This window comes from Bombus huntii, chromosome 2 (assembly GCF_024542735.1).
Source record: "Bombus huntii isolate Logan2020A chromosome 2, iyBomHunt1.1, whole genome shotgun sequence".
Classification (NCBI taxonomy): domain Eukaryota; kingdom Metazoa; phylum Arthropoda; class Insecta; order Hymenoptera; family Apidae; genus Bombus; species Bombus huntii.
In genome coordinates, this window is record NC_066239.1 from 7,284,285 (window position 1) to 7,310,550 (window position 26,266).

Consider the following 26,266-nt stretch of genomic DNA (forward strand, 5'->3'; position numbering starts at 1 on the left):
TATTAATTATTGCCTGTAATACAGTGCATTTTATTTAAAATAATTAAGATCGTGTCCACTATACCGTTAAAAGATAATTCATATGAAAGGTCCTTGTCAACCCGTCGATGTTTTACATTCAAAACAACAGGATAATTAGCTTATGTTTCCTTTTCTATCGTTTATTATTCTAAATTTTCATAAAAATCAATACAGTAGTGTCATTATCCGGACGCCTATTATCCGAATACCTTAATATCCGAACGTTCTCTTATTCGAACACTTTGTTATCCGAATATAATATTTCCAATAACAGATGCTTTCTCTGTTTTAAAAGTGTACATTTTTACTGGTGTTCATATACAATGTATTCTTTTCTTTATTTTATCGAGTGGATTCTGATTATATGAACTTAGTATGAAACTAATAGCGTTCTATTATACGAAAGAAAATACGACATAATTAAAAAGCTCGAAAGTGGTGTAAGTACGATAGAATTAGCGAAAGTACACGATGTTGAAAAAGCGATAATCACGAACATTAAAAAATATGATATTGAAAATTATCTAAAGCGTGTAGATGTCTCAGGTACTGGTAACATTAGAAAAACCTTATATACCGATGTAACGAATGATGTTTCCATTGCAATAGAGGCGACTAATAACAACGATTTTACACAAATGGAAAGAGCAAACGAAAGTATTAATGGAGTGTCTTCTCATGTCGAAGCATTGGCAAAGTATTCAGAAAAAGGCTTCGATGTTTCGAAGTACAGAAAGATTGTGACTCTACGCAGTTACTCATGTTGAAATAATTATGTGATTTAGCAGCTAGAAAGATATGGGAATAAATATTTCAAGAAACTATCAATCTTAATTGGTATTCGAATAAATGAAATTGTGTATCAAAAAAGTGACAGTTCTATTATCTGAAAATTCTATTTTGTTTTATTCGTTTTGTCTCCCTATTAGATCGAATAAGGGAGGCTCTACTGTGCTTCGCTTGTTCGTGGCAGACCTGAAACTGGAATATTCACCTCTTCAGGACAGACGTAAAATTGCAATATGTATTCACTTCATCAGAACAAGCTTTAAATTGAAAAGATCTCGAAACATTGGAACAAAGATAACTACTAAAAGCACGATCGAAATCCAGAGAACCACAAATGCATATGTCGTCTAATAAACATAGTAAAAATTACAAATTTTAATAACTATTAAATTAATAAAAATCAAATAATTACTAGCTCATAGTCTGTCGATCCCTTCAACAACCGCCCTACCACAATACCCATACCTCTACCAGGCTGCGTAATTTATTCGCGAGCCACGCAATAGCTCTAGACAGCGGACATAATTGCGAATGACGTGGATTTGAACTTTGTAGCGAAAACCTAGTGGTATAGTGCGTAATATAAGAGATCACATTGTACCTTTCGAGTTTGTCATCGGTTTACAGGTCATTCCGAGTGGACCGTGGACAAGTTCGAAACAAAATGCCGTGAAGAGAGATAAAGTTACTCCTATTACCAGTGCTATCGTGTTGTCGATCGCTCGTCACGTTAGCTGTTTCATCGGCCGTTGATTATCCGATTTACCAACGCGATCGGCGTTCAATGAAATTGAAGCAGCGCGTAATTCAAGCCGAAATCGCGCACGGGACAGGACAATGGTCGCGTTTCCTGAATCGAGCGCCAGCCGAAATCGATTTTCGCGACACCGCCAGACAAACGACAGAATGGAACATTTTTAATCTTTCGTTAACACGGATAGACTCTTTCGTTACATTTTTCCTTTCTTTCTCTTTTCCCTTCTTGTTGATAAGGATTTAGAATCGTGTCGACTTCCGATCTAAAAATCTACAGACGTGCAACATGACATATGCTGCAATTAAATTTTATGAGAAGCTTATATTAATTTCTTATAAGTAACGTTCGAATCCAACGAAGCAAAGAAGAGTCGATGCATATGGAAGTCACGTATAGCTTATCCGTGGAACAAAATTCATCAGAAGTAAGCTAACTTATTGGATTAAAACGATCTAAAGGATCAATTCTTATTATTCAGACATTCAGTGGATTTAGGGAAATAAAAAATTAGATTTACAACAATGTTCTAATGTTATTAATTTAATTAATTTTTCATAATATAATAATTCAATTTTGAACTTAGTTCTGTTCAAAGAATAATTATAAAAGGTTCTTTCAAGCGTAATAGGTGTGTGATATAAATCGTAGATCATACTATGCGTTTCAGAACATTGACCAAAACTATAATAGATAACTATAAAATCAGTCGTAGATATTTGTCAAAGAAGCGAATCTTCCTCGTTGCTTAATCCAGATTTTATCAGTTTTACACATCGTTCGTATTTAATTTGTTCCTTTCTTTTCACTTATTTTGATTTGATATAGCGTACGGGTAAATTGGCAGAATTGGATTATGTAAAGAATAGGGAATTATATAAAGTCAATAGAGAAATGACAGAGTGGAGGAGGCATCGATCCAGGTACCATTAGCCAGACCGACAGCTCAGCCCCTTCTCGCTTCCGTTAATCGATCGGTGACCTTATCTTGTCAAGAGTTACCGGTAGTCATAAATCTTCGGTTTTTCCTAACGCGCGAAGTTCAAGGGAGGATACAATCGCTGTAGAAATTAATAAAATAGAGATGCACGAGAGAGTTACGAAGATGGTGATAGTCGGAGATGTTGAATCTATGGAACGTGGTAATCTTTTATAAGTTTGGAACATGTATAATGAAAGTTTTAATGAAACTTTTTTATATATATTGTATAAATTTGTTGCTTCTCCTTTCTGTTTATAGGTATCATGTTCTAACCTGATTGTTTAAGAAGAAGCTATTTTTTGTAATAGGAATGAAGATATATAATGGTAACATATAATGCATAATCTTATATGTTTTAAAATTAGAAGCTGATTTGTATCGTATAGAGAAGTATCGTTACTTTGAGCGTGGAATATTTTTCACCACTTTCTTGTATCTTGTAGTTTATCGCTGAGTAAAGGTATATCTAAATCTGACTATGATTCAAAGTAGTGAAAAGAAAGTGGAAGTACAGTAGGTCGGACATCAATGAATTAAAGAAGTGGTAAGATAATAAGTACATATAAAATATTTCTGATTTAAAAAGAAACGAGAAAGATATGTATAATTATTGTTTCATAAATAACAACATTTTCATTTTATATATATTAATCAAAAGAACGATTTATCAAAATATATTCTGATACCGAGCAATTCCCGAATAAAACCATCTCATCTAAATAAGCAATAATTAATGGAACCACAGATGCACTTCTGTTCAAAACGCAATAAAAATGAATTCGGACGTACAAATCTCTCTGGATGAAAAGCTTATAACAGCAAGAGATATTAAAAAGCCAATAAGAAGAAAAGTATTTTAACTTACAGCATGTTTCGAAACAAATAACAAGGGAACATTAAAACAACTACGAATTTAAGTTACAAAGAAATAAATAAATTCATCTAAACCAAAAGATCGCTTGCGATTTAAATTTCTTAAAAAAGATGACTAAAAGATATTGAGTTTTTATAAAACCCTCTATAATTTCATGCTACTCGCATTTATATATTACAGATTCGTTTATATTTGAATAGATCTATTTCAAACTAATATTTTATTCGCCTATGAGTATAATATTACGCTACTTTATCACTTAATTAGTACATCCTTCTATTAGTATTCTACTCATAGAACTAACTAATTTACAATTTTCAGCTAAAATTAAGAAATTGTAACCAATCATTTTCCTCGCAAAGGAACAAGATTCGAGTTACAGATAGATTTAAACGATTTTCGACTTTTCCTATCGCTAGTATATGTACGTATGAAGAAAAAAGAAAGATAAGAAAAAAGTAGGCTGATTATAAGCGAGAATAGAAGAACGAGGAAGAAACGAGCACAGATTCGTTTCTAGAGGGAAGCGAAACGCTGGCCTCGCAAACCCGAAGCTGATAGCATGGCTCGACGTAAAAACAGGTTTTATTTCATCGTGTTTCCTTCTCTTTTTTCCTCGCATTTTCCACCATTTTTTCCTTCCTTCTTTTTTCCAACTGTATAACCCGAATCTCAAGTAACATTTCTCGTCCCTTGCTCTTTTCTGCGAGTAATCGAGCTTCAACAAACGGAGAATGATTCCGTAAAATTCACGGGTATACGGACGATGACAATTATTCGACGGTTTACCGTAGCCGCGACATTTTGAAGGACGATGTTTCGCGGAAATTTACATCGACAGGCTGACTCGTCGTCTCTGTTTTATGTTGTACGCTCGCTACCACCGATTTATACCCGTTCCTGCGCCACTGTCTCGTTATTTCACGCGCCATTTGTATTATTTAGAAGTTATTCGACGCGTCCGATTTATGTTCGACTCTTCCCCTGATTTGATTGGTCGCGCCGTTTTTATCATACTGCGCTGTACGAAAGTCGAAAGGAACGATGTGCAATGTCATTTTAAAATATTATCGTTCTATAAACTGATTACAACGAGTATATAACGAATCGTATAGAACGTTTATAAACTCCACGTCTATAAGTATCTAGTCATATCGAATAGATAATAGAGATAACATAAGAGTTAACAACCACCAAAACCCACTAGTTACTCAATTTCTTGACACGTCGGATCAGATCCGCAGGCTAAAAAGACATTACCCTTTAGATTTAAGCACTAGATTCAACTAAAATCAAATACACGATAAGCACTTATTAAACACAACATAGTACCAAGCCAGAAAAATTTACTTATAATCCTCAATGAGAATTAATTGTAAAATTCAACCAAATAAAAAAAATTGTATAGATTGTAAGACATAAGTTGTAGTCATGAACGAAAAATTAATGACTAAAAACAATATTTATTATCAGGCTGCGGATTTTTTATGCATTTGTAGGAAATTTGAAGATGCAAAATGTCAGAAAAAGATCATACAACGTATAGTGCTTTCTATATATAATACTTGAAAGGTAAAGCAAATTTTTTAGCAAGATTATTATTATTTTTAATCATATTCTCAGAAATACGAATGTGCATGAAAATCCGCTGTCTATTTATTACCTTCTTGTGAAATCACATTATAAATAATCAAATTAATTGTTCTTTGAAAAAGGTTAAATACGCAAAGTGTTTCAGTTGTTCGCGGTCAAACTTTGTCAGGCTCTATGGGTATAAAATTTTAAAGATGTTATACATTACAAATGCAGGTCGTTTGAAGATTTATTGAAATGACAAACAGTCGAAAAGATTAGCTTCCAATATCACCAGATTTCATACCACTTTTATGTGTACCTTTATGCATGGGTTACTTTGGAAACAAGGGATATCAAACAAATACGCAATACGTGTAGCGAACTGATAGCAAGATTTCATCGACCGATTCAGTGATATGAAACGAAATCAAAATGAACTTCTGGTATACACATCTGTACTGATCCTATAGAATTAAAATCATTGCAGATCCTTTTATGAAGTATTTTTTTATATCGTACCTTGTTTACATTTTGTAACAATAATGTATATCTACATCATTCAATATTAATTTTGAATATTAATCTGAAATATTAATCAATATAATTTTGAAAATTAAACATACGTCTGTGGTAAGATCTTGCTAAGTCTCATTTATTGCAAAAACACGGTTTTGTGTTCTATATGTATATTTTATATTGTATGTAAAATAATGACGTGACTTATTTGTATTAAAGCGAATACCAAACAAAGACGAGATTCTTATATAAAACTCTTGTTCATTCCTCTAGCTTCTTCTCTCCATGTTCCTATATCTGGTATAGTCGGATAATTCCTGAGGCTTTCTAAGCGCTTGATACGCTTAGTGTTCCTGGAACGTGATGCAGATTCTGACGGAACCATTTTGTTCTCCTTTGGAATTGCAAATAGAATTTCAGAGATGCTTAGCGTTTACGTTGTTTCATTGGCATATATATATTAGATAATATTTTTTCAACGAAATTTGTTACGTAACTATACAGTATAATCTTTTCGGCGCGTTATTTTATTTCCTTTCCAGAACTTATCAACGTTTTATCGCTCATCTTTTTAATTTTCCAATTAATGTGAGTATACGTATGTAGGGAATATTACCAGCGACATATATTTTATTCCTCGTAATCAAACAAAGTAACTTAAAAATGCAGTGCTATTGTTTTTGTCATTTCCATTAAAAGATATACATTATGAAAATTACTTTCTCCAATTGAAAAAATCGTGCACACGATTTATTACGCCAGACTTCTGCGAGTATACCGATCGGCTACTAACGAATTAATCGCCGATTTGATGATCTGTTGAGTCTTTAAAGACTTAACTTCTCGTTAACACTGATACAAACATTTAAACGCCGTTCTCATTTGTCAAATATTTCATAGAAATAACCAACGTTTAATTCCTACTAATTACGTAAATTCAATGAAACCCACTCTGAAATTAAAATCTAATCAACCGAATTTTCATAGGCTCCGGTCTCTCATTAGTATAGACACGTTAGTCACTAATTACGTTAAAAATACATTGTAATCCTTAAAGAAAGAGAAAGAAGGAAGACCGATGACAAGAAACGAAATATCCCTTAACGTCAACGTCGTCAGTCGAAAATACGAAGCTCCATTACGATTATCGATTTTGCGTAGTATAGGACCAAGCAAGAGAAACTCTACCGAGAGAATCGGTTTAGCCCCGCCAATAGCTGGACAGAGCTTATGTCAGGTTAACTATAGCCTACAAATCTGAATTAGGTTCTTGGATGGTAGACATTCGATTCATACTTGGCTCAACTCTCTCCTCTCTCTCTCTCTCTCTCTCTCTCTTTCTCTCTCTCGATCGGAGAGGATTATACCTCGTTAGGCTTGTGAATCTAAACTATGCGGGTTAGCATCTCGGAGCTAGATGAGGCCGCAATTATGTTCGCTTCGTGTACCTATAATTAGAAGTCTCGGCACGGTGCTTTCGTGCCGACGAATCTGAAATATTCGGCCGTTAGGTAACAGAAAATTTTAGCTAATCGTTATCCATTTCGAATAATCGTCTCGCGATGATGTATGCGCAGTACGATTTGATCCGTGTGAAATCATGTGATTGGGCGGTCGAAATAGGCTGGAATTGCAAATCAAAACGTTGAAATTTTCTATCGAATACTAATGCTTACGCAGACAGACAGTGTTCCGTGAAAGTAGGACAAGATTATTTCTGTGAGATGGTTAAATATTAGCAAATTCTATACAGGACAAGTGATTAATTTTTGAACGGCTGATTTCTATAAGCATGTTCTATGATATTAGCACATGCTGGAATGTATCATGCATTTTGAAACTTTATTTTAGTACGGAGAAAGGGAGTAATTAAGAACACGAAATGCGATTTAATGTAGAAAGATCATTCAAAAAGTATTTCCATTGTGGAGTTCGGAAAATTGATGACGATTGTTGAGTAAATGAAATACGGAAATCATTGTACATACGTACCAACCTACTATGATAGGATAGGTATAACACGAAGTAACATTTTTTTAAACCGACGTTACTCTTTTATTAAACATGCTCGTTATTGCTAATCTTCGGTATTTTATATCCACTCGAGATTCTTTTATTCAGTCTGAGGTAAAACTTTCAGTTTGAAAAGAGGAGTGAATAACAACATCGTTAAAAAGTTTGAGTTCTCCATACTTCTTTCCATTATTACCGTACAAACCGTTATTTACTCTAAAAAAATATTTTCGTAGTTTAATGGTACTTCTGTAATTAATAACCCTAAATTCATCTATGATTCGAGAAATATTCGATGATTTCGAAGTTCGATGAAAAAACGACAACATTTGTATCTTTCCATTATATTTCAGAATACAGAACAACCTATAATTATTTTGTGCATTGAGAATACAAATACAAATGTATACAAATAATGTAATACAAATACAAAAAACAAAAAAAGAATACAAATGTGATTTTATATGAAAGAGACGGTTTTTAAATTAAATTAATTCATTTCCTATAAGAATTCATTAACTCTTTAAAAAGGATGAAAGAAAGGATTTTCAAGTTTCTGACCACACGCTCAAGAAATAACGTACTGAAGATATTGCAAGCGAGGACATTGAAAAAGTGATTGCTGTGGCGAAGAAAGTAAGCCAAGAAAGCCCCGTTGCTAAGCAGTGAGTACAGATTTGTATACCGAAGGATGTAGCAGGATATTTGGGAAAACAAATCGTGAGAAGACTCGACGTTTCACCAAAAAGGGCGTACCGCACTCTGCAAGCTAAAAGATAATGCTTCCAAACTTCTCGTCGGTGTCGGATGTGCAATCATGCAGTTGCAAAGTGCAATTACGCTTTTTTCCCAAGTGGAGCTCCATACTTTTTGGTGAAACGATCTACTTATACGGTTTCTCATTCTTTTCGAAAAACCATTATTAGGTTTCTGTGGCGATAGATATGTCTATATAAAAACAACTGATTACCAAAGGAGAAATGAAAATCTTCTCTTATCTTAGTTTAATAAAAATATTCCCTTGTTAATCCTTATGCATTAACCTCTCATTAATCCTGTTTACATTCCTACAGAATTTATCATAATTATAACTGGGAGAAACGGGAAAATGTTCTGCATCGTATTATTTCAAATCATTATGTCATATAATCATTAAAAAAAGATGTCATCATTCATATACTCGTAGCTTTTTAAGACCTAATCAGTATTCATTTGCAATTTAACTTAATCATGCTGATATTTACTAGCCCAGTATAGTTTTGAAATTTCAGATCCGAACTTTACAAAATATTTATTTCTAACTTTTGAACGTTCCAATGTTATAAGCATTCTTTCGCAGTTATAGTTTTTAATGCACTGTTAGGAGTCAATATTTAATTAACAACATAAATAAAGACAAAATACTAAAGAAAAATCTTTCTTTGCTTTCTATAAGTTCGGAAACTTTTAAGAGGCCTAGCAAACTTTCACAGGAAAAGAAACAAATGTTTTCTTTCTTTAATAAATAACGATACGCGTCGTGTAATCGCCAGGACTATAAAATTAATCTAAAAAAGAAGAGGGGTAACGATGAATGAGAACGCGAAGGAAAACGATGATAAGTAATGGAAACAGAGAGAATCGTAAGCGGAAGTGGCGTAGAATAAAGCGTTTAGGGGCGAGAGAAACTGCATCGATCTGCAGTTAAATTTCGTGCGAAATTAATCTCAGGCGCAACGGTGGCTTATTGCCAAGTCAACGGCAGCAGTTATAGAGGACAAGAAATCTGGTAGCGGGCGTTCGAAAGCCTTTGAGGAATTACGCTCCCTATACATGTACTTAAACGGAAAGCCAGAGACAAAAGGACGTCCTGATGGACAGTAATTACACGCCGGAACGCAGACGCTTTTACGTAATATTGCTCCAATAAAGAAAATACGTTTTCGACGCGGCATGCGGACGTTAATGCTGTGACGCTCGTTTTATCTCTCATTATGTCAAATTAAATTAACTCTGCCGATACGTTTTTCCCTTGTACACAATAAAATGGTTATTCCATCGACTTATATTTACTTGTTTTTCAATAAACAAGGACGTGTCATTTGAAAAAATTATCATGAGCTTCATACGACTCTCGAATTTCCTGAAATTGTTGAGAGCATAGTATGACTAAGTTAGGTACAGTTAAAACTAATTCGACGTTATTTTGTTGATAAAAGATTAAGATGATCTGAAGATTTCATATGGAAAAAGTTATACAAATTTATCAATCTTTCCCTTATCAAATACCCGAAATTGAAAATGTCGCAGCATAAGAATTAACGGTTTAAATGGTTTAAATTTTGTTTGCACTTTGAAAGATTTGATTTGAAAGATTGAATTACGGAAATGAAACCTAAATATCGTATAATATGTATAATATACATTTTCAAACGTTTAAGTCTCTTATAAGTGCAGAAATATCTGGGATTTAATAATTGTTGCCAGAAATTTTCTACAATTTGTTTTGCACTAACATAATCACCGAACGTATTAACATCGGACATGTAAACAAACTACTTCATACAACAATTTGCTCTGAACTTATCCTCTGTAAAATCGGGAATTTTAATGAAACGAAATGAAAATAAATTCAACGCAACAGTTCGTGCAACTAACAATCCTAACATTTTCCACATTCGGAAGCCTCGTTTCAGTCCACCGAGCAAATTCCACTCCTCTCGAATCCGAAAAACTCACGCTTCGCGTAGAATTGATATTTATCTACAATTACCGACGTCACGACTCAAAGTACGAGGTCAGAAAACAAGATGCACTATCGCGGTCCAATAGGGTCTTGCATCCTTTTTCGCCGTTTCGACGCAATGGTTGCAGACGCTCGTCAAAGTGATGGTGGAAACCGCGCGAGTCAAAGAGCGTTCTTCGACGAATTGCCTCGGAGCTTTGCAGCAGAAGATAGAAAAGAAGTCGTCGTCGACGTCATTGGGCCACACCAAAGAAAAGGCAGCAGATGGGGGAGGAAGAGAGAGAGATGGAGGGGCAGAAAGTTCTGCAGTAATATCTGCAGGAAAGTGGCCACGAAAAGGACGCGGCGGTGGAGAAAAACGATTGCCAAGAGAGGCGTGTGTATGGTAATGCGAAATAGCCGGCATTATCTCGTCGTAAATCACGTGAAAAGAGGTTTGAAATCTGGAGGCGCTATCATCCAACCGATTATAAATGCCTTTCTTCTGGTTGCTCCATTCATTCCTAGGGAGAAAAATCGCGCGTACATGGCTGCTGGTGGATTTTATTTCGGCTGATTATAGGGTCCTTCCTTTATACATATTGGATGCGTTAATTCTCCTTCGCCTTCTTATACGTATAATATTAGATCAGAACGTACGAAAAGTCTGGTTTCTTCAGTTAAGAAAAACACGTTTTACGTTTCATCGGGCTAAATTTATTAATCTGAGTTACTATGTCGTTGAGATTAACGTGCTTATTATTATTAATTAACGTGCTTATATTATTAACGAGAAACATGTACCGAGTTGTCTTCGCAAGTCTCTGTTAATCACTTTCATTTAATTTAATTCATTATCCATTTAATGATATCGCTAAAAGAAAACTTAGAGAACCACTGACGCATCGTACTTACTGATACTTTCAAATACATATCAACGTTATCTATGCAAATCGGCTAAACAATATTTAAGGGAAAATGTCTCAAAGTTCACGTATATTTGTTCTACTCTTGTAAACAGAATATCGAAGAACTTGTAGCGATAGTTCAAAGAAAGAAAGAAATATAAATCAGCATTTAACTTTATACATATATGTTATCAGAGGAATGCAGAAAAATAATATGTTACTTAATATAATTTAGATAAAGAACTCGAAACATTCGACTTTACATGTTACAACCTATTACGTACAATATATTCGGTTATTTGGGAGTTTATATATCTAGCAATAGAAAGTATGATGTACTTTTTATACCTAAGATATACAGACACAGTACTTCTACAAATTTTATGATTTAATATTTATAGCATTCTGGGTACGATGTGCATTATAATATATTCTATTGCTATAATAGTAGTATAAAGGATTCGAGTGGATGGAGAAGCGATATTATGCTAGAAAAGGACGCAATATCAATCGGATAGGAACTGAGTAGAAATATAGTAAGGACACAGAGAATAAGAGAATGAAAATGAAAGATTTGAGCGAAAGATTAAGACAGAATTATAAGCCAAGGATTTTGTATTAAAAATAAAGAATATTATCAATGATACTAATATTTTCTGCTGCCTGTAATTTTTTTGCTAATAATAAAAACTCTAAAGTATAGTTTTTGTACGTAAGATGGTGTTATGTATGCGTGTGACTGACTGAAAGCCTGCTAAATAATAAAAGTCCTCTAAATAATCATTTAATCACGCGAGATAATAATCATCTATCTTGTAAGACTGCAAATAACGAATATTTATGTAGCCATTAATATCACTATGTTTCCACTTAAGAGATTTAAGACAAATTACGTTTTAACATTTTGTATTATTTTTAAATCGCATGACATAATTTTGTATGGTTCTATTAAATAATCAAGTTGGTATACCTTTTATCATTTATATATAATTTCGTTTAATTTATAATATAAATGTAGTAAATTTGTGCTATTGATGTAACGTATGCGCGCCATTACCAGCAATATTAATAATCCTGAGTATATTAATCAAATTTATGCTGTGATCATTACATATCATTCCAGGAACGGATATAACTCATAGTTATTTCACGTCAAAATCTAACCAGTTGGATTATATGTCAATTACTTAGTTCCGAATTAAATGTTTGTTTTCGAATGATAGTCAAATTCTGGATATTCGAAACCCTAAATTTGTTAAATCCTCTACATAACAAAAAGATAGTAAACTAGCAAAAATAATTATAACTGAACGTTGCATATATTGCAAACAAAATTAACATATTTATTTACTATTACGTTGCAACAATTTGTATATTTGCTTGACATCCATTATATTTTCAGAAATATTTTAGAAATGAAAGTAATTCATTCGTTTAAAAAAAACGGAGCAACTTTCGACGTAATTATAACTATAGTAAATAAGGAGATACGTCGAAGTTACAAAATATCGTCGCAGGTATTTTAAATAGCACGTGTAGCCAACGTTGCATGACCAGGCGACATAATACTTAATCAAGCATTCTTTTATCACTCTTCATGAATATTTCTGTCATAAGCTAACTAGCCACCAACGGAATTTCAACGGCGAAACATCCATTCGACATCATCGTTACCTACTATATTATTAACAAACACCGATGCCGTTAATAATTCACATTCTATTAACGAAGCGTAGCGTAAAGTCGCGCTAGATAAATGCAGGTTTGTAAATCCTCTCTGCTAATGCAACGGTCACACACGAAATTTTAGCAGTTAATTGTTGTAATAAATGCGTTAACGTAAGTACATATAGCAGTGAACTATATAAGATAAGCATACAATGTATATTAATATATTCGAGTTTATAAAACATTTTACCGTACTTCTTTTCAGAATTTAATTTCAATGTCAAATGGTAAATTATTCGTGTCCTTTATTGGAGAAATATAATTACTGATAAACATCGAGGGTCACCGCTAACTCACGCATAATTCTTTCAATGCATTAGACATTAATTCAGCAATTTCTAAGTTCACTTCCTTACGATGCAATCATGCTTAACTAACATGCAAATAAAAAGTTGATAAACATACAGCGTAGAATACACAGACTGTGAGCTTCTATTGTGGTGAGTTATCTTTTAGATTTTTAATGAAGCAAAGATACAGGTTTTAAGATAGCTATTTTTATAAAAAAAAGGAATAAAACATGAAATTAATCGATTTGATTCGATATAATATAAATGAAGTTAGAGGATTCGTTAAATATATTACGAGTAATATTTATCGAACATGGAATCAAATTTTGTATAAATTAATACCTTTTAAGTTCTATTTTTCAAGTAATTTTAACTGATTGCTAAGCAAAGACATAGAAGATGAAATAAAAATTTCCTTTCGAAGCTCCATTTTCATTTCAGTCATGAAAATCTATAGACATTCGTTCCATTTCAATGGCAGAGATTAGTTCATAGTCTGGAGGCTGTTGCGATCATTCTATTACTTGTTGCTAGCTTAATTAGCATTTATATGTGTGCAAGAAGTTTTGGAACAAGTCATACATCAGTAATACATCAAACAGCTCATCAGTTAAGTAAAGTAAGCTTCTTATATAATTTCCTATCGTATCTTCTACTCTTAAGGACATACATATATTTAATACATAGTTCCCGTGAGAAGATAACGCTTTAACTATACGAAGTCTGTAATGTATTCAAGAAGTCGCTATCTTAGATCTAATGTAACTACACGTAAAATAAAAACAGTTTTTCAAAGCCGTCGATATTGTGACATTAACATTACAATGATTAAATAGCTTTTTATCTTCGTTAATTAATACTCTTCGGAAATTGCTAATCGCTAATTATCTCTAATGACTAAAATAATAAACTTACATGTAATACAATTAAAACTTATGTCGTTATTAATGAAATAAAATAAAATTAGTTTTATCAAACAAGAAGAGATAGTACTTAAGAGAAAAAAATTACAATTGATTAAAAATCGGCAAGAGAAACGGATCTTTTTTCATTCTTTCCGGTTGCAGGACATACAACATTGCGGATATATAAAAATAGTTATATAGAAAATAATTAGGCATATATAAAAATTACAGCAATTGAGCACGCTTAATACGGAATTGGCAATTATTAATGGAAAGAGATTCCCTTTTGAATTCTTATTCAGTTGTTCCTTCTCTTAAGCGTGTAGCGTAAACGCTAGAAATTCAGTAGCAATCAAGAACACAAAACGTCACTCACCCAGCAAAGAACATGAGGAGGAACCAAGAGCCGGGAACAGCAACCACGAGTATTGCGTCTTCAGCATGCCTATTACCAGCAAGACGACATGGTATGCACGCGAGTATGAGCAGATTGCTGATCAAGAATATGAGCTTGGCAGGCTCGTGACTCTGTAAGGTAAATGCGCAGGTGAAACGTCAAAGGTAGCACGTATTCTTGCACGCTTCACGGCCTTCCGCAGAGGAATCGATATACGCCATGGAATTTCGGTACGTGGCAACGCGTTACGTCGCCAAGCAAACGATCTGCATAATTGTGCCGTGAAATCGGAGTTGCTTCCTAGAGAATCATTTTCAGTGGTTCGAAAAGGATTCCACGGCAATGTTGATACGCGATCACGATTAATAACTCGCGATATATCACATAATACTGCCGCATACATCAAGTCGTCCTAATTATATCGTACACTTGATGTCTACGCTATCGAGCGAGCCAGGCTAATTACGAATTACGTATTCCCCCGTACGAGAATGCTCAATGAGCGCGATTTACGAGTAATTCAGCCGTTAGTGAGAAATTAATTCGCGAACAATGTCCCCTTTTAGATAAACGATGCAAATTTCTTGTGTTTGGTTTGGCACGTGAGCAACGATTTATTTCCATTCTCGTTTCCAAGCTTTAATCGTGAGGTTTTCGAGGCAGAACGGTGTTTTAGCAACTTGTAAGTTTTGAATAATCATTAATACAATATTCTTTAGAATGTATTTTATAACATACAAAAATCGAGAGATACACATGGCACTGAATCAAATCGTTCGTCTAATCCATGTTCATCTAATTTGAATACGTTTTGCCTAAAAAACAACCGCAATCATGAGATCTCCAAAATAATTCAATTGGATACGGTCCTCTGACAGACTTGCAAACAAAACCCATAGAAATTATAGAACATACCGATTTCGTGAAAAAGATTAAAATGTATGCAATGAACATCGAATATAAAACCTCTTTTCTCCCTCCATAAAAAGATAAATGTTGACAGATACCTTTTTCTATGAAACTTTTAGTAACAGCAACTGATGAATTATTCGATATAATACCCCAGAAATTGTTATACAACAATTTTTACATTCTTCTCCAGCTTCTACCAGTGAAAAATAAAAAAAAAAACCTCACACGGCATACGTTTACTTTCAAATTGCGATCAGAACCGCGTGCACGCTCTATCCAGCCAAACCAACAAAAAAAAAAGGAATCTCTCGTATCTAGAAGCGCACTGCATTCACGACGAAATACTTCTTTTCTTCCATTATACTCCTGAGCCGTTACAGTTCACTGGCGGTTTGCTCAACTTTCGATACCCGCGGCGCGATTCGAGAGATTCGAAATTGCCTCCGTCCATCCATCCAAGTGAGATATCTCGATGTATGGAACAACGGAGTGTTTCGTGAGAGTATAACTTTCACGGCTGAATCGTCGATGTATAATAGAAAACTGAAAAGGCTATTAGGCAAAGGAATGCAGGTTCGATTGGCTATTTCTAATTTAGCAAGTAGAATCATAAAAATAAGCACGCTTATTGGTCGAAGGTGTCAGACGTACAAACAAGATCATACGAGCGAGATGAGCAACAGGAATACGGTAGAACTTCGTTTGCTCGAACTCCATTTATCCCAACTAATTTCATCGCTAGACTGCGATAAAATATGCACGTTCGTATGTTTACAAGTCCAATTAAAAAAAATGTAATCCAGATAGACATCTGTTTTACTCGCTAAATATCCTACCGAGTCCTATACTTCAAATATTTTATATTTATATATATTTTAGTAAATCGTGTCCACTCTGTATTCTACGTCTGTTTATACCTCCCAATTCCCTATAAATGCTTAATAATTCCGTAATCTAGTCACCACAGTACTCGGTTTATCGAATTTGTTCCTAAATTCCCATTATTCAACTTCAGACTTATCGGCTTAGACTTAGCCCTGCTTCACCTTGTAATCTAACGAATGAGCAAAATCTAGTCATATGAAAATCAGCTCCGATTGTACGAACGGGTAAGTATCGGATAAGTGGAGCTTTTGCTGTACTTTGCTTGCCCCTGTGCCATTCGCTAGCCATCTTTCCAGCTACGCAGCGCGGGATGAATTCATCCAAGAAGCAAGATTTAAGATTAAACGTACCAATTGTTTCATGAACGATAGAAGACCAATGTTGACTACCTCGCCGCCTAGTTGCACCAAAATGTAGCTCAGCACACCTATCACCGTGGTGCACTCCGCGATCATGCGTCCAACTTCCGTGATTTCTTCCGGCCATTCCAGGAGGGTGGCATCGATGTTCGACGGTCTCATATACACGGCTAGCGAGAGTGATGTCAGATGGAACACCAGGATGATCAACCGTTTCAAGAACTGCAACTTTCATAGGGGCATACTAATTATTAGAGTGGTGTGCTAATTATTGAATAATTCTTTGTCTTCTTTGATCTTTCCATAGGTTGTCTCATAAGTGAAGATATTCAAAGTGTTTTCGATAGTTAATACGTTGGATATGCGTTGTTTCTAAATTTTTTATATATTTTGATATAAACCTTCCAAACAATCTAATAATTTTGAATCTCTATACCAGCGATTCTTAACATTTTCAAAATATATTTTGATCTACCTGTTAAATTTTAAGGGCTGTTTTCAACCTGTTTCAAGACGTAGAGGGCGGCCGATAAACGGCAGCGATCAAAAACTCTCTCGGAAAATTTCAAAATTGATGATCAACAGTCGAAATATTTCCACTTGGGAAACATACAAATGCGTTTATAAAAAATATAACACTGAAAAAATGACTGAATATCTGCAACGCATATATACATAACATATACATCTATTGCACGTCACTATGAAAAACATGTAAAGCCAACATAGATAACAAAAGATGAAACGTCCAAGCGATAATTCTAAGTGCCGCAAACAGAATTGCGATTCATGGCTTACGATAATAAACGTAATTCTCCATTAAGTTATTGTGTTGTTTAAATTGACGGATAACACGAATAGATATTTGCGAATGTTCAAGTAACGTATATTCTCGTCAGTCCGTGGAGTTGTTCTAATGACGTGTTACCATCAAATGTGCTTCGTGATTAATTACACTACAACCATGCTAATCTCTGTGTACAGTATCATGGCATAATTGGTCATTTGACGCTTGTATGCGGTTTAAACGTGGTCGTGATTAGTACTATAAGTGGGATATATCATGGATGCTGTGCCATTATGATGTTCCTCCGTAGTTGTACACGATGTTCCATTAACTCCATTACAAGTTTCTTAAATGTCCGTAACGAGCAATCAATTCAATCTCGATATTATGTATGTATACGTATCGATAGCAAAAAGAAAAAAAAATTTATGTACATACTTCTTTTTTTTTTTTTAACCTCGTGTTAACTCGGCCGACTTTTTTACATTTTTATCGGAAACAATTTTCGAAATAATACACGGATCGGTGGTTACCGCATAACCTCTTTTAATTTTCGATATGGAAAATACAGTCAGCGATATTTAAATATGGAATTTTTCATAAATTCTACGTATTCATGTTTTTTTAACGTTTTGTGCTCGCGTTTTATGAAACTATTTCAAATAACAGCGAAATTAATCAAACTAATTCGTAAAAGCGACGAAAATACGTGTAATTACGCTGCACGATTAATAAATGATGGCTTTACATGAAACGTTACGTCTTTGATTTCGTGAGAGTAATTCCAAAGTTTTTTCTCCTTGCGACATAAAATACTTTTCTTATGTCAAGAAATAGAGAACGTGATATCGATTCCACGAATATAGACATTAGAGAACTGTGTGCTGTAAAGTTAGGAAAGCCTGTTATGTGTAAATACTCGCATGCCTGTCTATACATGTGTACATACTTTAACATTATAAGTTGAATATTTTTCGTATGATTGATGATATTCATATATTCACATCACTTCGTTCTTGTTGTTTGTGCAACACATGTATATAACATATAAATATTGCGATAATTTATACAGACAATTTATATGCAAAATATAGTAAATTAATAAAATGAATATGTATGAAATTTTAAATGAAAGGATGCAAAAGTGATATTTCGCAAAATGAAAAATATGCATCAAATTAATCACATTTTTTTAGTTAAATTTTTCGATCTCTTCTTCAAAAAACATTCGAATGCCGTTTGAAGTTCAATTAATATCTTGATCCTCCGAAACTCCGATCATGTTACTATCAACTTCATACAAGAAACGATTCGAACGTGTTCTTTCGTTTCTATTTTTCCTTGTTAAGTAATTTTAATATTACTTATCAGAAGTTCAGAATTTCCACCTCAGTCGATCCTAGACTAAAATACACTTAATGAAACGTTTCTACGTGCTTAATGCCCATCATCAATGAAACTCCTCCATCGTTGAAAATACCAAGCCAAGTAGACATCAAACGTATGCCAAAACCGTCCATTCTCACCCCTTTAACATTTTTATCGTGTATCCCGTACGTCAACCCTAATAATAATCCTATAATTGGATGTACATGTCAGCTGTCCTAATTGACGAAGCTCGTACGAGGCGCACCAGGTACATACACCAGAAATTTTCGTTGCTCAGGCAAGTACTTACACGTGCACGATCGTATTTCAAATTATTCCGGTGATTACCAAGTGACGTCGAGTAGACGTTGGACGAACGTTGACTCGGAAACGATTGTCACTCGCGTGCTCGACGGCCGGACGATCGAGTGGCATCGACAGGATTTTCCAGAGGTTTTCTAGGTTGGAATGGTGAACGCGCCGCACGATTTATTTCGATTGACCGGGTCGGCCTGGCATTCACGATGCTATCGGCAATCTCCGAATGATCTCGTGGAACAACGATAGTCGTCGACGTCCGACTGATTGCGGTCATAATCACGCCCGCCCAATGGCACTTGATGCCTCGAAAGGGTTAATGAGCGGACGTTTTTTAAATTGCACGTACATTTATTTCATATTCGAAACGACGATGGTTCTCGCGTTCGAGATTTGTTTTGATAACGAGCTCTCAGCGACCACTGTAACCATAACCGTGCGCTTGATGATGAATGTAAATGGTAACGGAAGTACTTACCGCCTGTAACTGTCCGACCGCGCTTTTTCGTCGATTTGCGGCAACAATACTTACGTACAGAGTCTTCCAGGTTTTTGCTATAAAACGCTGCCAGCTGTGAGTAAAGATAAGAGAATAATGCTACATAAATGTAGGCTCATAAATGCTGTATTAAAAAATTATAACGGAGATAGGCAAGATAGGATCAAAGTAGATTTTCATTTGATAATTGAATTTTAATTTACAATGAACGAGACATTAATACCCACGATGGATAAGTCGAGGAGAAGAAATTGTTTGCTTTCTATGAGCATCGGATATGATTTTCTTGTAGGAGATAAAGGATATGCAACGCATTCGATGGAATTAAAGGAAGAAATCAACAAAGAATTCGTAGTGTAACAAATCGATCAATATTTTAAAGTGAAGCTAACGCAAATACTGTTCATTTATCTGTACGTTTTATTCGACAAAAATCCAGCCTGTTATCATTTGATATTTTTGTTATAACTTTTTAATGAAATACTTGTGAGCTTCTAATTATATAATATTTTTCTCTTATTTTTACCTATAGAATATGCCAATATCGTTTTGTGAAAAAAACCTGAGAAACACGATATACAATGGTAAATATAATGCACGAAAATTTTATACATTTCCAAAATCGAATTTATCTTAAACAAAGGCTCATTTACAAAGATTAAGGCTCTCGCTTTATCCCTTCGTATAGAATTATACTTTGTAAAGCTTTTTAATTATACAAGCGAAAAATAAGTATTCCTCGTTTACGAAATTTTTATTCTACAATTTCATTGCATCTGCTTGTGAAAAATTGCACACGTTGCTCAATAATACTACATTTAGCAAAGCGTCGTATATATGAGGCATGCGAGCAGCAAAATATCAATTAAATTCTTTGAACGTACAAGCAATGGGTGGAAATTCCTAACGGAGCGGTCTAATGGATACCATTGCTTTCCCCGAGCAGGAGGAAGCTGGTCTAGCTAGAATCCGTGAAAAATGTCCGGAAAGGAGGTGGTAGCGAGAATATTGTCACGTGGACGCACTTACCCGCGCAAAGGTCTTCCATTTTTCCTCGAGTAATCGCTGAATAATACCACCGTCCAGCATGTCCAAGTGCTCCTCCTTCGTACCGTTCAGAATGATAAATAGCGCGGAGTTCCAGTCTGAAATAGAAATTCGGAGAGGACCATTTGCGGTTAATGGAACATCACTTTAGGGTTCTCTCTACGCCGCGATAATTATGGGTTTTGCATTAGCGGCTATATATATTAGATGCGCGAGTTTCCTCGGGGCGACGGTGGGCGGCGGCGAAGGAAGGATGGTGGCTTTTTCTGTAACCACGCCACGTGCGCTGGCTAAACTTTCTTGCATGTAAAGATAAAAGTTTACGCCGGCCCACCTCGATTCTGCAGACCACGAAAGAATTCCATCGAATCGTTAATCTGCTGGTCGAACTTGCCAAAAGTCAGCTAATGTTAGTTCGATGTACTACACTAGCCGAATTGTTGCACCGAACACATACAAATAACGACTGTCGCACACTGTTAGAAATAGCCAGTAACTTATATGTCGTAGCAGAAATGAATTTGTGCAGTGAACGTTTTGACAGTTTTAATCGAGCGACGATACATAATATCGATGATTCTCATACATTCGCTGATCTTTTTTACCAGTTGCCTTATTTGTGCAAACACGAGCTCATATCTCGCTCTAGATCTTGGTTCGTTCCCATCTCACTGTGTTATTTATAGATTACACTGTATCTTATACATATATAATTTCCTTTCTACTTTCTTTTTATTAACGAGTGTCTGCCGTCAATAAATAGGGAAATGGGTAAACTATAACAGCGAATGTACTTCGACATTGGAAGTAATCGTTTGAAATTAATAAATTCAGACTTACTATTATAGTCACTTCAAACTCACATTGCACGATCTCCGTCTTTCTTGATCTATACCAATTGTGGCAAAGTAAGTTTAAAATAAAATAATAAAGAAGACTTTTGATTGATGTTTCGATTTGTAACAGCATGTTAGAGTATTATGATATCTTGACGCACATAAAGTACCACTCTCCTTGTATTTTTAGTATTCAAAGTCTTAAAACATTCACCAAAGGCAAGCAGTTGGAATGCTTACGGGATACCTATTACTTACACTTTCACTACTGAACGTGGACAGATAAATCTATACTACACATTTGCTAGTAACAAAACGTTATGCCGATTTCTCTCCGCTTTAGTACATACACCGTGAGCTTAAAATCTTGGTACAAACGAATTTAAAGATATTCGATGGCTAAAAGATAAAACGAGAATCGAGAATAACGAAACTGCGTCGAAGGTTTCATCCCCTTGAAAAAGAGCCACCGACAGTATCGCCTGTATTCTATAGTATTTTTGTCAAATACTATACAAATATTTTAAAAATTTAATCCATATCATATGTACATGAAATTAACGACATATAGCACCTCATAAATCTGTCACGTTTTAGCTAAATCAAAGTTGGCTTGTACACGATCAATTAATCCTTTCATTCAAATCAAAAAATCCACGAACATTGTTTGGTCAACACTGTTACAAGCAATCCAACATTGTTACACTAATTTGATCGCGAAACAAAAGCAGTCTACAGAGTACGGTGGAGCGTGAAAGATTTGAAAGAACCGACAAATATCGAACAACGGCCAACGAACTTTTAACCGTGTCATCCATATTGATTATCGAATTTTGTTCAGCTGACTTCGCCGTGAAATATTAAGCGTTCATCGTCGGTAAGTTTGGTAAAGTTTAGCGCGTTCATCGATCGGATTCGTTTTCCTTTTCGCGTGTCGTCTCGACTCCGTGTCGCGTCAAATTCTTCGTACGATGGCGATGGCAACGTCTCACCTCGATCGTCTTGCCTTCAGACTCTTTAATCAGTCGTCGACCCAAACAAAGCTGCTTTCACGGTAGCTTAAAGCGTCAGGAAAGTTCGCAGTTCCATTGGATATTTTCAAGGAAACGTTTTAACGTTCGCTCGCGTCTGTTGTCAATCTCCATTCTCCTCTCTTTCACACTCCACCGCGACGGCGGCAGCGGAGCCGCCATTGATGGGAACTTCCCCGACAGCTTTTGGCTGGGAAATTGAATTTCAGATGTGCAAGCAAAATGGCAACGAATATCCGCGTCCCCGTTCTATCCGGTCCGAAACTTTCCATTCCAGCTCTGTCTTCTACACCGATCGAATCGATGCTCGAGCTTTCGGACGACCGAATCTATCTCGTTCCTTTTCTCTCGCACCTCCGAATTATATGGAGCCCCCATTGTGAGATTCAATTAACTAAGCATTTAACGGTTCGTGGGTAGTGCGCGAATATTAATTTGACTAGCCACTTTGATGTTTCGCTGAAGCTTAAACGCTGTTACGGGACCGATCAATTCGATCTGCGACCAAATATCTATGCGACGCTGCACTTGTCCGATACATCCCCTTGATAATCACGCGGATTAAAATGTTTTAACCCCTTAACCTACAACTACGGACATAGCCCGTAGCAGATGATCGGATCAATCGTAAATATTACGGGCACTCTCGAACGTAAATCGTAGGTTAAGGGGTTAAGTCGAATAATGGAATTTAAGAGGTACTAAGTATGTAGGTAGATTTGAAACTGTTAATACTATTGAACGAAACTTTGTAAAAGAAGGAAATATTCGTGAATTTACAGAAGCTTATTGAACGAGTACTGTTTGGTATTGATAATAGTAATGATGTGAAATGAAATGTTTAAAGTTAAGCAAAGAGTGTTTTATAATTTTTAGATGCAGAGCTGTCCAATTTTACGAAATAAATAGAACATAAACTAGTTTCTCACTATCGACAACAGCAAGCTTCAGTAACGAGAAACCTTTTTCGATAATTTAAAACAAGCAAACTCGAATTAAATCAATAACTAAACTTCCTAGCAAATCCGTGTCTTAAGGTGACACATTCTATCGCAGGATTTGTTCTTTAAAACTTTCTTAGGACATTTTTTACCAAGAATTTATACAGCATTTTCCATTGCTATCTTGCACGCACATTTATCCTGTTTCAGCAACATCCATAAAACTTTTGTAGTGCAAAATCTCCAGCACGCTTGATTAAGACAAAAGGAGTCTTCTCGGGGTATTCGTGATTTCACCCATACATCCACCAAGTTCTATCAATTCTCTTTTGCAAATTTTCGTCAACCACAATTTATTCACACGATATGTTACGCGTATCGGAAAATGCATTGTACACGATACCATCCAAGTGTCTTACGTCTGACAGTTGCTGTCGTCCAATCTTGAATTTTCGGCGATACATCGCCACTGTGTCGAACAGGGTGTTCAAAGTTCGCGCACACGACGAACTTCTCTATAGTAGGCGGTCGTTACCGCAACTCGTAATTATATCCAACTCCGGTACGAACCTCACGAGAAGTTTTCCCTGACGGTTCTCTGTTCTCTCCTCACCTATGGTCATCCCGTGGATCAACGAGTGGACCGAGGTGGTCGACCAGTCCCGCAAAAACGGACGTTGAGCCAAAGTTGAATAACGATTCGCTATCGCTGATAATCATCCCTAAGTGCTGCGTCCGGATAATTATTAACGTTTCAGCAGAGGCGGCTATCCGTGTTCCCAGTAATCGATTTAAGCTATCTTTCCGAGGTTAATTTCATCAGGGAACATCAAAAGTCGATCGCTGGTGATGTAATAGCGCGACAGATTATATCAGGAAACCTCTGTCCCTGTGAACGCATATGCCCGATGAATTTTCGTGTCAAGCCGCTCGATAGAGAACAAAGAGGCGTTAGGAATATCATCGATCAACTTTATCGCTTTTAGTTGCTCCTCCCCATTTCGTTTTCCTTCCCCCCCCTCTCTCTCTCTCCTCCCTCCCTCACTCCCTCCCTCCCTCTACATGATCGATAATGACGACACGTGGACGAAACATTGTCTCCCCGGTGGTCTGTATGCTTTTTCTGTCTCCCCTTTCGACCCCTGTAGTTTCTCTTGTATTCCCTTGGAGATCTTAGTCCCCTTCATTCGTTGAAAGAAGAGGAAGATTCTTCGAAAGAAGAAAGGAAATAGAACGGCGGGTGAAAGAAGGTCTCGACGATTTTGTGTCATTGAGGATCCACGAGGAATTCTCACGATGCTAACAAAGGACAGCCGAAAGGCTTTAACAAAGGAATTAACGCGACTCCTCAAAACTGCGACCTCCCTGTAAAGTCTCTTTTCGAAGGTCCCCTCTTTCACGCGGACACGGCGCGCGTGACAAATACAAACGCGAAAAGCTCGAACTGGGAAGAAAGAGCGAAGAAACGGCAAAGAAAATAAGAAGGAAAGTCTGGACCTTGGTTAGCAGACTGGTTTACCCAGCGAACTGAACTGGTCCGGCTAACCAACTGACGGACCCTGGCTGGCTGGCTGGCTAGCTGGCCTTGGCTCGGAGTAATTAAGCGTTCCCGTTGGAAGGAGAGCAAGCCCAAAGTTCACCCTCTCTTATACATATATACCAATGACATGGTTACCCTCTCTCCACCCCGTGTCATCCCCATCCTTTAGTCGGTAGGTTCGTCTTGACTCAGCTATCGGCGAATCCATCGGATGACATTCACGCCGCGGTGACAAAGACGGACACGGCTAGGAAACGAAGGAGCGTGGAGAGACGATGGTGGGTACGAAGTGGTAGTGAGGTTAGGTTGGAGGAAGAGCTGGGTGAAAGGATAATGGATTCCGAAACTAAATGAAACGCGAGCACCCAACTCCGCGTCCGCGGCTAATCTCGAAACTTCGTTAAATGGCCGTAATTGCATCCTGCAACGACCCGCTTTCCCTTGTCTTCCTTCTTACACCGTTTCCGCGCCCCTCTTCGAGGGTGGCATTCCCAACGTTGCACAATCTTCACACTGGCATCTATGCTTTCTCTCTATCTCTCTATCTTGCTGTTTCTGTCTTTCCCTTCCGTTTCTTTCTTCGCTTCCCATGAATCACCGAAACGTCTAGAAAACTCGCCAATCGTGGATGGATACATCCACTTTGCACGAATTCGAAGGTGAATGAGAGAGAGGAAAGGAAAGCAGGCAGGCTCAAGAGACTGCTGGGAACTTCGATACAATTTGGCAGAAGTCCGATTGCCAGGCTCTTTAAATGCAGATCGTGGCATAGTAACGGGGCTTAGCTTCGTGCATGGTGCGTCTGTCTATCGAAGACGAATTTCGTAGAAATTAAACGACGATCGCGAGTAATGTGATTGCTCATGGATATCGAGGTCTCACGATCGAATTATATGATTGCTCGTTTCTTGATTCAGTATTTGGTAATACTCGCAATTAACGAGTGTTATAACGAGACTTTCTCAAATGCGTACAAAGTCTGAGTAAATTCTTGACAAAGTCGGAAAAGTTCGTCAATGTGAACGCTTAAAATCCGCAAAATTCTTAAAAAAGTTATTAAAAATCTACAAATCCATACGAAAGATCTTAAAAGATTCGCATGTTCCGTAAGAAAGTTCTTAACGTATCTAATCATATGTCTTTCGTCAACCACTTTTATAAACGTTTGTGAACTGTTTAATTAAAAATCCTGTTTTGTAAAAAAGAAAAATTCTATTCAAATAAGGAGAATGTTTCGTTCGATCCACAATTCAGTTCCACAGTTTTTAATTCTAAAAATAAAATACA

The 26,266-nt window shown here is 36.1% G+C and overlaps 1 protein-coding gene across 7 annotated transcripts in view; it reads right to left on the minus strand.

Annotated features, from left to right (window-relative positions):
* The window catches only part of LOC126874205 (uncharacterized), a 65,338-nt gene that overhangs the window by 26,359 nt on the left and 12,713 nt on the right, over window positions 1-26,266 (minus strand). For 4 of the 7 annotated variants that reach the window (XM_050635983.1, XM_050635974.1, XM_050635998.1 and 1 more), the window contains exons 4-6: window positions 20,614-20,729; window positions 16,604-16,840; window positions 14,436-14,587 (exon numbers count right to left, since the gene is read on the minus strand). In XM_050635983.1, coding sequence (XP_050491940.1) covers window positions 14,436-14,587; window positions 16,604-16,840; window positions 20,614-20,729 — 505 coding nt within the window. The remainder of the gene's footprint in view (window positions 1-14,435; window positions 14,588-16,603; window positions 16,841-20,613; window positions 20,730-26,266) is intronic. The other 3 variants (XM_050635993.1, XM_050635999.1, XM_050636007.1) reach the window with 3 other exon arrangements.